Source organism: Lepidochelys kempii, chromosome 3 (genome assembly GCF_965140265.1).
Source record: "Lepidochelys kempii isolate rLepKem1 chromosome 3, rLepKem1.hap2, whole genome shotgun sequence".
In the NCBI taxonomy this organism is placed as follows: domain Eukaryota; kingdom Metazoa; phylum Chordata; order Testudines; family Cheloniidae; genus Lepidochelys; species Lepidochelys kempii.
In genome coordinates, this window is record NC_133258.1 from 131,253,348 (window position 1) to 131,266,029 (window position 12,682).

The 12,682-nt window shown below is 44.2% G+C and overlaps 1 protein-coding gene across 1 annotated transcript; it reads right to left on the reverse strand.

Moving 5' to 3' along the window:
* Nucleotides 1–1,868: 1,868 nt before the first annotated feature.
* On the reverse strand, nt 1,869–10,913 carry RHOU (ras homolog family member U). Its single transcript, XM_073338061.1, has 3 exons — nt 10,138–10,913; nt 8,484–8,542; nt 1,869–4,909 (listed from the first exon to the last, which is right to left on the reverse strand). The coding sequence occupies exons 1-3, from the start codon at nt 10,421–10,423 to the stop codon at nt 4,454–4,456; spliced, it is 801 nt and encodes a 266-aa protein (XP_073194162.1). The 5' UTR covers nt 10,424–10,913; the 3' UTR covers nt 1,869–4,453.
* Nucleotides 10,914–12,682: the final 1,769 nt, after the last annotated feature.

The following is a 12,682-nucleotide window of genomic DNA, read 5'->3' on the forward strand; positions in this document are numbered from 1 at the left end:
AGGTGCCACAAGTACTCCTTTTCTTTTTGCAAAGACAGACTAACACGGCTGTTACTCTGAAACCTATAAAAAGGACAGTGATCAATTGTTCTCTATATCCACTGAAGGTAGGACAAGAAGTAATGGGCTTAAACTGCAGCAAGGGAGATTTAGGTTAGATATTAGGAAAAACTTCCCGAATAGAAGGATAGTTAAGCTCTGGAATAGGCTTCTAAAGCAGTTATAGAATCCCCATCATTGGAAGTTTTAAAGAACAGGTTAGACAAACACCTGTCAGGGACAGTCTAGTTTTAATTGGTCCTGCCTCAGCACAGAGGGCTGGACTAGATAATCTCTCAAGTTCCCTTCCACCCCTACATTTCTATTATTCTGTAATCAGAGCAACAGATGTAGGAGGCTAAGTTCAAAGTTTCATAGTTGTCCGACTTATCTCATGCTCCTCCCTTCTGTTTGTTATATGCACCCGGTATCTCTTGCACTAGACAGATTGTAAGCTCTTTAGGGTAAGCTGTGTATTTTCATTGTGTGTAGGTATGGTACCCAGCACATTGGGACCATGAGCACTCTATCCTCCACTCTGGCCTCTAGACCAGAGGTGGAGGCTATCCTCCCCTCCCCCACAGCCATGCCACCGCACGGGCAGCACAGCTTGCACCCGCCCGCCTCCCAGGCTTTCCAGTAAGCCAGTCCTGCCACTCTGAGCGGCCTGGTAAGGGGGTGGGGAGCGGGTGCATTGGACAAGGGGCAGGAGGTCCCAGGGGGCAGTCAGGGAACAGAGAGCAATTGGATGGAGTGGAGGTTCTGGGGCAGGGGATGGGGCGGTCAGGGGACAGGGGGTGGTTGGATGGGGCGGAGGTTCTGGGGGGAGCAGTCAGGGGGATAGGGAACAGCGGGGGTTGGATAGGCGTGGGAGTCCCGAGGGGCCTGTCAGGGGGTGGGGGAGTAGATAGGGGTCAGGGAGCGGGGGGGGCAGGTAGTTAGGGATCGGAGATCCCAGGAGGGGGCGGTCAGGGGACAAGGGAGCAGGGGGGGTTGGGAAATGGGAGGGGGCAGAGGCCAGGCTGTTTGGGGAGGCACAGCCTTCCCTACCCGGCCCACAGTTTCGCAACCCCGCTGTGGCCCTCAGGCCAAAAAGTTTGTCCACCGCTGCTCTAGACACTATCTCAACACAAATATTAAATGGCAAACACAGAGCTGCCACTGACTCCTGTTGCAGCCTTGGCCAAGGAACTTCAATTCTGTTTTCTTGACAGGTGCGGAAACAAAGGGGATAAAACATATTTGAGTAGGCACAGGATCCTAAAAGTATCAGTTAATATTGGTAAAGAGCTCTGAAGATGAAAAGCACGACGAAGGTTAAGTATTGTTAAGAAAAGAGTACTGGTTACCAACTACCAAATAGCTTACAGCTGATCAGCTGTATTACAAGTGAAATGAGAAAGTGAATACGGTCTATGCTCTATTCTTCTATAAGTGTGGGATCGTTATTCATGGTGGGAGAAGCCTGCACTGTAGCAAAGGGATCAAATGTAAAAGTATAGACATATTGGGATTCAGTGTTCCAGTCAGGCTCCTTATAGAGATAATCTGAGACCTGTGGCTCACAGCAAACATCAAAAACTTCCAGCATTTGGAATGGGGTGCAGGAAGAAGGGGGAGGTAGGGATCCACTGTTCTTGCTCAGCCGCATCTCTAAATTCAATTAATTTTTAAAAAAATCTTGCTTATTATTTGTTAAGCACCAGCAATGTACTTGACATTAGTCTAAGAAGTATGTCCCTCAGGACATTAAAGTAGCCTAGTACTGGCGGAATGTTATGTAAGACATAATGCGATAAAGTAGAGAGGCTTTCAGCATAAAACTGTTGGTAAAACAGGCAGACGATTACACTGATCAGAATTTATTTTCAAATACCTCATTTATATCATTCTCACATGAAACATTTTTTGCCGTATAGCCTACACTTAGAAAACAGAAGAGAATTTCATAAGGCACATGAGATTATAGACTACATGGAGATATCTCCCCTCTCTTGCACTTGTAAAATACTGGTGATTTTAAAAGTAACATTTCTAAATCTAGACCCTGTGTAGCCCCATGTATAGCAGTATCCATGAAATTATTAGACTTTATTACACATATACCTAGTAAAGGGCTATAACAAGTCTTATATACATCACATTTTCAGAAACAGTCACAGCTGGCTACATTTAAAGGTTATGCTACTCCAGACGCTATGAAACAGGCTACTTATAAAAATATAACTGTCTGCTTCTGGTATGGTACAATACAGAGCATCAAAATCTTATGGAATAAATTCAGTTATTTTTGCAATGGGTGCTGTTCACTTTCACCTCCTCTTCCAAAATCCACATTTTAAATCAATTGTGTCCATTTTACAGAGAAGCAAAATACACAAGAAAAATCTAGCTTCATCATCTTCAAATGGTCAGTATGACTCCATATATTTGAAATCATGTCAGAGCATTACACTGAGGAATATCAAGACTCAGCTGTTAATTTCACATCCATTAAACAGTATGGACCACATGCAACTAAGTTAAAATACATCCTCCCAATTTTGAGTTATAGAATTTTCCAGGCTGCCCCAATGCAGAAGCCAACATATTTTTATTGAATAGATCTCATGGACTTCAGTAAAAGGTTTCTATTGCATTTTTTAAGTTCAGCTATGGAATGTTATGCATTTATTTTGCTTTAACAGAGGGAAATTTTGCTTATGGCACTTAAGCCAATATATCCCAGAATGCATTTACATAATGTCATTTTCTTTAAGTAGGCCAGGAGGAAAATTGTGGCCAACTTTATCAATTCAAATGACTTCCATAATTTTCTTATAATCAGATATCCATTTTGTTATGATGAGAAAAATTGTGAACAGTTAAAATTCCAGTTTAATTGAAGACTCTGAACAAAGGCTCACTTTCAGGCTGCTGCCAAAGAAAAAATAAAGCCAGAACATAACTGATCTTGGAGTATATAGAACAAAGCAAGCTGGGGCCATAAAAAAGAGACAATATAAACTAAGGCTTTTCACTCACTGTGCAGACACCGGCCTTGGAGTTAACCACATCTTGCAAATAGTCAAATTAACCCACTGATACCCTCAAACAAAGCAGACTGGAATTCAGCAGGTTTTGTTAGACCAGGAATTGTGTCATATTTGATGCTGCAATAGGCAAACCACTAAATGACATTTTAAACACACTTCACTTTAATTTGTTGAAGGTATCTGTGAAAGAATTAGTTAAATTTCACTGCTTGTTTCAACACAATTTTGCAACTATCATCTAAAACAAGTTTAACCGACCAACAACTGCTTCCTTTGGAAACAAATAAGAACTTTGTTCAAAACAGTATCAGAAACAGGTCACAGCAGTATCACTTTTCTGCTGTTCGGTTATGGCACGTAATCTGCCTTTTTTATAGGCCTTTCATTTAACTGGCAGCATGAAAATCTCTCAGCGAGGAACATTCTGAAGTTCATATTTGTAGACTTAAAACAGACACATTTTGTGTGGTGTTATATGGACATTTGTTGCATCCCTTTTAAAAAACAGCATTTACATTCTTTCATCAGTTGATCTAAATGAACTGTCATGGTGTCTGTATAAATACAAAGGCACCCACGACTATTCAAAATGTAACAAAGTAGGACTTTGTAATGTTCACAGGACGTGCACATTACTGCATGTAAAAGAGAGAGAAAGAGGAGAAGAAAGGATTTCCAAGTCAGGAGGCTACAAATAAGATGTAATTACATCAGTTACTTAACATGTTAGGCAGTCTAACAATGTGTTGGAGGTATATGCATGACCTTTCAAGCAGCAGCATTTGGGGGAAGACTCCACCTCTTGTTTCACATTGTTAAAGTCCACACACACACACACACCCCAAAGTGGTTGAGGGAAGGAGATGGGGGGAAAGAGGGAGTAAGTTTTTAAAGCTAAAATGTCATTTTGGAGGCACAGTGTTAGTTTTTAAAAATTGTCCATCTATATAGAGCTCTATATTTCCATAGTCCTGTGTTTCTTCTAAATAGCCCTAACCACAAAGGCTTCAGTTTTGTTCCTCCCTCTTTTATATACATTGTATAGCACAGCGGTCTAAGCTTGTCAAATACAAGATACAGAAAGTCAAACCCTTTGTACAATTTCTAACTTCACAAATGTGTTCCTTGACGCGAGACTAGTCCGGAAACTCTGACATCAGACAGGTGAATGCTGAAACTCCTTAACCTGATTTAACAGGAACTGCCTACCTATGTGTTCTTCCATCTCCCTCAAAAGAGAAGGGGAAATTGAGATTTCTAATAGCAACATAAACACACTTATGGATCTATGCTACACACCTGGAGAATACAGAGTGAGATTTAAGCTAATATAGCTTCTATTTGATTTCACTAGAGCAACATTTAGGTCCTCGCAAATACTATACAAAACAACAGTACTTTTTCCACCAAGATTTGGAGAGATTTTTCATTTTGTCTGGAGTCCTGCACTTGGATTTCTTTGGTTGGTGCTGGGTATCTGAGTACTGAATGCCAGCGACAATGGCCGCGTCAAAGACCTCTTTGAGATTTTTCTGAGTCAAAGCTGAGCACTCAATGTAAGATGCTGCTTTTATTTCCTCAGCACAGAGCTTTGCGGCCTCTTCTGCAACAGGCTTTTCTTTGCATTTGTCCAGCTCAATGAGAACTTTGACATCCTCTCGGAGGTCCGACTGTGTCCCAACCAGAATAATAGGAGCTTTGGGGCAGTGACATCGGATTTCAGGAACCCACTTTTCACTCACGTTCTGGAAGGACGAAGGGCTCACAACACTGAAGCACAGCAAGAAGATGTCTGTGTTGGTGTAGCACAGCGGTCTAAGCTTGTCAAATTCATCCTGCGCAAAGCAAAGCAACATTACTGCTGAATAAAAATAGCATTAAAAATTATAAAGGTACCACCCTTACCAGTTCCTAAATACTTCCCATTATAGAGATTTGAACTACTGAATGTATAAAGGAAAGGATCATGTTTAACTGTTCTTCTCACACAGGCACAAATGTAACTTGCGTACAACAGAACATGGTTTTTTCATAGTAAAAGCCATAAATATGCCAAATTTCAGCTTCATCCTGCAACATGGAAGTCATCTGAAATTTTGCCATCGACTCCAATGGGCACAGGGCCAAACAATATCTTCTTAAGGTATTTAAGATTCATAAGCTCATGAAAGCTTATGCTCAAATAAATTGGTTAGTCTCTAAGGTGCCACAAGTACTCCTTTTCTTTTTGCGGACACAGACTAACACGGCTGCTACTCTGAAATCTAACACTGCTGATTTCTTTTGAATGCTTTAAGCCTTACTTTAGTGTTTGTATTTATGGCCTTCTGCCCTATCTCAACAGAAGAGCCAGACTGTAGAGGTGGAGTGCAGGCTAAGGTAGACCTTAAATAGGGGGTTAGAGGGAGGGTGTAAATTCACCTTTAACAGAGATTAATCATGGATCAGCTCAGATTTAAAATGCACACACACCCGCAATGCTGACCACACTATCCATATGTTGAGATACAGACAAGAGCACAGAGACAACGCAGCTGCAAGTGTTCCCACGCAAGAATAATTTTAAATAAATGAAGGTTCAATAGCATCCTACAGGAAATTAAAATAAAAGATGAGCTCCCTACTATTTTGTATTCATATTTCTTATTACCATCACACTTAATGAATTACAATATAAAGGCTTAACTTGCCAATGGCATAATATAAAGCCCCTCTTTACTTCTCACTCCCCTCTACATCACATCAACCACCTCCAAACCGGCAGGGTTAGATATTTTTTTTCCTTTCTGTCTTTTTTGCCTTTAAAATAAAGATCTAGAATGCAAGGCTCTGATTTTCATCTTGAGGAATCAACTAACATAATATAGATCAGTGGTTTTCAACCTGTGGGTCCATGGATCTAGGTCTAAGATTTCCAAAGGGGTCTGTCTGCACCTCCATTCAACATTTTTTAGGGGTCCACAAATGAAAAAAGGTGGAAAACCATGGATGTAGATGACACCTAAAAGGTAATAGAAGACTTGGCCATCGTGGCATTCTCACTTATCGCAGCAGCTCAAAGAACTGTAAGAAGAATGCAAAATGAGGCAAGGGTTAACTATGCATAGCCTGATTTTATGCTGACAGCAGGATAAAAGCACAGTAACACTAACAGCCTAAACAGGTAGGATTTGGTTCAGCCATGATGACATTTTAATTAAAATTCACCATGCTCTCACGGGGTTTTAAATTAAGAAGAGCAAAGAGCAAATAAAGTCAACAATGCCTCTCTAAGAACAATATTTTACTGCTGAATTGCAAGTTACATGTTAATTTGTCAGGATTTAAGATTTTACTTGGAAGCTTCTGAAGAGTCTAGGATATGCAGTTGTTTAAAACCTCAGAATTCCCATTCCACTTGAATAAATTTATTTCAGTTGTCATGCAAAGGTTGACAACAGATTATAAAACAAGAGTCAAGAAAGCAGGCTTCATTAGTTCTCTTGATTCTCAGATTAAGCCTCTCAGGCAGCAAAACAGCAATGCAGGATTGTCACCATTTGGCTTAAAAGGAACCCTGTCTTTACAAAGTGTTCTGTCCTGTGCAGCAAAGAGGCCAATTAAAAAAGACATCTCCCCATGTTATTGCAAGGCATTATGAAATTTTGCAGGATTCAATGGTTTCAAAAGCCAAAAACAGATGTTACTGGAGATTTCTGTAAAGATGATACATGGTCATTTATACAAGTACAGTCTGCAGACATTCTTTGTCTCACTGCTAGATCCAGGGACTGCACAGCTGCACCTTTGGGCTCACGACACCAAATCCTCAATGTTTCTGTATGTTTTTACCTATTTAAATGCTAATCCCATTTTGAAGCTGCCTCACACACACAACCAAGATTTTATTTGATTAAGCATCCTATACTGCTGGAAATGGCCCACCTTTATTATCACTACAAAAGGTTCTCCCCTCCCCTCCTCCCCCCGTAATAGCTCACCTAAAGTGATCACTCTCCTTACAGTGTGTATGGTAACACCCATTGTTTCATGTTCTCTGTGTATATAAATCTCCCCACTGTATTTTCCACTGAATGCATCCGATGAAGTGAGCTGTAGCTCACGAAAGCTTATGCTCAAATAAATTTGTTAGTCTCTAAGGTGCCACAAGTACTCCTTTTCTTTATATTCAGAATGATTTTCTTCATTTTACTGGTTTCACCGAACCCTTTCCTTTTAACGGCAAACACCAGAGAGTGGTTTCACTGGTTATTTCACTAAGGAGTTTTTACACTCCTGAACCAATAGCAGTAACCAAAGCAAAAAGTGACTGGACTTTTTAAATCTTCCGGAAACCAATGCTTTTGCCACTCCGTGGGGCCCCCATCACCAAGGATATGGTTACAATTACATCTGGTACACTCTACTTCTGAATTCACATCTCAGCTGAAGCTGACAGCATGTTGCCATGCCCCCTTGCCCTCCATCAGGGTATTACATTATGGGACAACCCTAGTGGCCTATCTCATATTATTGTTCAAAGGGGGTTTCTCTGTACTCTTTTAACCTGGGTTAGAACTGCAAAAAGTATAGGGAAAATGCAGTGCTGGCATTGCATAAGGTATAAGCCAGTACTGAACCGAGCCCATGGAGTTCACATCTTTGTTATAATGCCCAATTACAACACTGCTCATTAGGATAATGGGGTTTGTCTACTGATGCCATCATACTCTCCTCATACTGCTTTCGCTAATGCTTGGCTCCCTCAGATGGTATTGCATTATTTGGCTGGATGCATATTCCAGATGCTTATGTAAGGAATGTGAGTTTTCATATGGGTGTGGAAAACTGGGGGCTTTGGGTGGCTTTAGCCCTTCCCCTAAAAATTTAGGGAGTGTCTTAATAATGGAAGCACTGAGTTTAGAATGAAGCTCATTTATCTCATCTTAGTAAGAGTTGACAAATGTGATCATGGTACAAAACTACTCATGAAATGGACATTCAACAGCGTTCTTTTTAATTTCCAGACACCTCAATAAAAATAGTTGTCCACACCCTTCACTTGCCTTCCTATCTGTGCTCAAAACATACAGAATCCCCCCTCCATTCCTCCAGCAGCAGCACTTTTAAACTTATAGATAATTAAAAAAATAAAATTAAGTCAGTGGCAACAAGTCTGAGTGAGAACTTACAGTCCCTGGGAATTCAACCTGACAGTGAAGTTAGCAGGGAAGCAGTCTGAACCAACAACATGACACTCCTAAACCAACCTTATACAGTAGGTTAAGAATTACTTACTCTGATGGCCATTTAATAAAATGATCAAACAATGGGTATCCTTTTAAATCCATAAAGTCTTTAGGAGGACTATTTTGTGTGACACTTCTCCCTTCCCCCCATCACTTAAATGAAATAAGAAGCTTCACTGACCTGACCAGCCGTGTCACAAAGCTGAAGTCTCACGGGTCTGCCATCAACAGACACAACAGCTTAGGAGAGAAAAAATGTGTAATGAGTTCAACGTTACACATTTTTCACTTAAAAAAAAAGAAAAGAATCATGCCTTCCCTCAACATTTGTTTTCCCTTCAATTAATTTAATGACTTGAAGAACTGGAACCAAGTCTGTCACTAACATTTAGGCACATACAAACCCTTCAGGGCTTTCCAATTCATTTCACTGCAGCTGATGAAGTAGCAAATCACTGAACTAAAACTCTTTGATGACACAAAAAGAGAGTGATCCGAACAATTAGGTTACTTCTCTTGTTACAGAGGATTTGTCTTCTTGTCACGTTTGTATTTTCAGAGGTCTGGGTCCAAAAAAACCTTCCCAGTTTTTTAAATCACTGGGAAGACAATGCAAATATTTGTGTTTTCCCTTGGGAAGCTCGTCTTCCTGCACTACTGGAAATTTTGACTACAGAATTTGTCATTAAAACAAGCTAGCTTGATGTGTAACCATGTGCAAACACTGACTATGGTGGTATCTTTTATAAGAGAGACCAGCCTCATTATTTCTTTCTAGCGATTTGAATATAAAATGCTTTTAGCCATATTGTAGGTTTCATTTATTATTTGGTCGCTAGGCTTCACAGTATTGATTTTCAATAATACAGAGAAGTCATGCCATCCAATCAATCTTCCAGCATTTAGAATGATTACATTACCTTTAAAGCTAGAATGCTAGCTGCTAATCATACATAAAGTACACCCAGAAAGGGACCGTTTGGATCAGCTCCATAAAAACTAAAAAACCGAGTACTGAAGCTCTACACCCAGATTTGTGCCAGAAAACTGAAAGTCTCCGGCACAGCTGACCTCACACCACTTAAGCGTAGAGAGACTAGGGAGCCATGCATTTAATACCCTCATGTGGCCCTACAGTCTTATTAAAACTTTCAAAGAGTGACAAAGATATATAACTGAAAGAATTCAGGAGGCAGTTTCAAGAGCCCCATCCATCTCTGCAGCCACCTTCCAACACAGTTCTGAACAAACAGAGGGGAGGAGATGAAGGATTTACTCCCTCCGTCCTCGCGCCCCCAGAACCCAACTAAAGGAGGCAGGGTTGTGACACACCGATATTTCCAACATGATCTAAAGTTCAATCCTTTAAAAAAAAAGAAGAAGCAAAGTCTTATCCGGGCGCCTGGCTGAACACAGCTGTAAAATATGGGCACCGCACAAGCACAGAGCTAGGAAAGCTACATGCTAACAATATGGGCCAACACGCGTTCATCACTGGGAAGAAGGGGCGATGGGCGGTAATGATGTTTGCCCCCGAGCGTTGGGGGGTGGGCCTTTCGCCTGCCCCATGGGAGCTCCCTCCCCACCCACAGGGGGGAATTCACTCTTTCACCAGTGCCAAGCCATTTCACTTCTCCCCGAAGAGGGAAATCCATGCAGCTCCCTCTAGCGGGGGGTGGGAGCGGGGCATGGGGGTACTCCCCCTTCCCCTGACAGTTCGTCTCCGGGAGGTGGATGGATGGCAGATCCCCAAGCAGGTCGCCAGTGTTGGGGGACTGTCCCCGAGGGATTTCGTCCCTTCCACCCACCTCCCTCCCCCTGCGGCGGCCCCTTACCGGAGAAGTTGTCGAAGGCGGTGGGGATGTACTCCGTGGGGTACCCATTCGTGGTGTAACTCACCACCAGGCTGGTCTTGCCCACAGCCCCGTCCCCCACCAGGACACACTTGAGGCTGCGGCGCGGCTCGGCTCCCGCCCCGGTCCGGCATCTGCTGCCTAGGGCCGCTCCCAGCGCCGCCGCCCGGCTGCTGCGGACCCTGCGCGGGGGCACCGGGGGCACCTCGCAGCCGCCAGCCAGCGGCTTGCTGATGTAGCCCGCCTCCCCCTCCTGCTGCGGCGGCATCCGCCTGGCACCGGCGAAGGAGAGCTCTGCGGAGCGGGGATCAGAGCCACTGGGCTGGGGGTGCGAGGGGCTCAGCGCCCGGCCTGGGTACGGGGTGCCCTGCCCCTTCAGGGTCCGCCGCCCCTGCCGCGCAGCTCCTCCGGCGGGGAGCCGAGTTCCCCCTCGCCGGTCTCCTCTGGCTCCAGATCCTCCCGCCAGCAGCCGGTGCGGGGCGCCCGGGGCAGCTCCTGCTCCTCCGAGCCAGCACGGTGCTGCCTGAGCCGCTTCCCGGCTGCCCGCCGCTCAGCGCGCCCCGGCGAGAGGCTGGAGGGGCGGAACAGCAGCCAGCTCCAGCGGCGGGACGGAAGGGGCGCGATCCCGGCCTTCCCGGGGCACCGGAGGGTGGGAGCGGCGGCCGCAGCAGGAGCCCTGTGCGTGCTGCACTCGCCTCGCCGCACACTGAGGAGCCTCCAGCCCCGGCTCTCCGCCTCCACAGGACACGACGACGCGAGGGCAGCCGGCGGCGGGGGGAGGAGTCCGGCGCTGGGGACTACCCGGCAGGCGGCGCTGCGGCGCTCCCTGCCGCCCCTCGCGGTGGCCACTGGAAAAGGAGGAGCCTGGCGGCGGCAAGAGCTGCTGCCGAGGCGTGGGGCCCGGGCAGTGGCTGCGCCGCTTCTCATTGGCCAATTCGCTTCCCCTTCGAACGCTGAAACAGCCCGCGCCGCGACTATTGCCTGGAAGCGGCCACTTCTCCGCCTGCTCTGCCCCGGGCTGTTCCGTCCCTGCCGGCTCCTTCCTCCCGCTTGACAGTGATGCTCCTCCTCCCGTCTCCACTGCTTTGCCCTCTTCCCCCTGCTCCTCGCCCCCATTCCTGCCTCTCTCTTTGCTCTGCTCCCGCTTCCATCTCTCTACTCTGGGTGACCTTGTCTCCCAGGCCAGGCCCCTTTCCATAGCCTGTCTCCTTCTGTCTATGCCTTCCCCGACTCCTACTCCCCCCAGCCCCCACATGACTTCCCTCCTCTCCATCTTCTTCTTCAGCTTCCCTCCCACGGGCTATTTTTTCTCCTCATTCCACGCTGTCCGTCCCCCCACCCCCGAGGCTCAGCTGTAATTTCTGTAAAACTGTCTAATCATGTCAAAGCTCTGCCTACTTCACAGAGGGAAACAAAGTTTCCGGAGCTAATTTATCAGTATTAATGAGACATAATATGAGAGGAGATTTATTTGAGCACAGCTAAAGGCTACATCAAAGGAACAGTATTATTTGATTTTTCCATCCGCGTTTCTCTGTCTCTCTGGTTATATTTGGGTATGTCAAAAACAATAGAGTTAACACAAGGTATTTTTTTTTTACTATGGAAGTTCTCTTAATTGTATTTGTACTTTGTGCATATACAATACAAGATCAGGGGAGTAATGGCTACTTGATATGCTTCCACCTGCGAAAGGAATAAACTGAGATATTTGAGTTTTAACACCTTTAAAACAGTGTCACCAGATCACGGGCTCCCCCTGTGGTTGCAACGTGATCTTCAAAGTGTTAAATCCGTGTCTACACAAGCTGCTGAGTGATGTTTCAAGTCACTTTAGCTAACTCAAGTTTCAGAAAAGCATAATTTTTTTTCTAATCTAGACACTTTGCTACTATTTCTGGCCAACTTTTGGCAGTATGGAGGAAGAGATCACAGAACCAGAGGTGTGTTCTGTTTTAGATAGGTCCTTATACCATCCTATCACAACTTCATCTGAGCACTTTCCAATAGTATATTAAGCAACATCTGTTATGTGTGGTTAGTTCTTTCTCTCACTCTTTCTCTGGGTGGAGAGTTGTGTGCACCATGTGGTGTTTTGTTAGAGTAGTTTTTTTATTTTTAAATGTACATACTGATATAAAATCGGCAATGAGTCCTGTGGCACCTTATAGACTAACAGACGTATTGGAGCATAAGATTCTGTGGGTGAATACCCACTTCATCAGATGCACCTGATGTAATGGGTATTCACCCACGAAAGCTTATGCTCGAATACGTCTGTTAGTCTATAAGGTGCCACAGGACTCTTTGCTGCTTTTACAGATCCAAACTAACACGGCTACCCTCTGATACTGATATAAATTTATGTTAGAGAATTAGGGCTCTTGGTTAATTGTAGTTAACTCAGGCAATTAACTCAAAAAATTAATTGTGGTTAAAAATTAATCGTGATTAATCTTATAACAATAGAATACCAACTGAAATTTATTAAATATTTTTGGATGTTTTTCTACATTTTCAATATTGA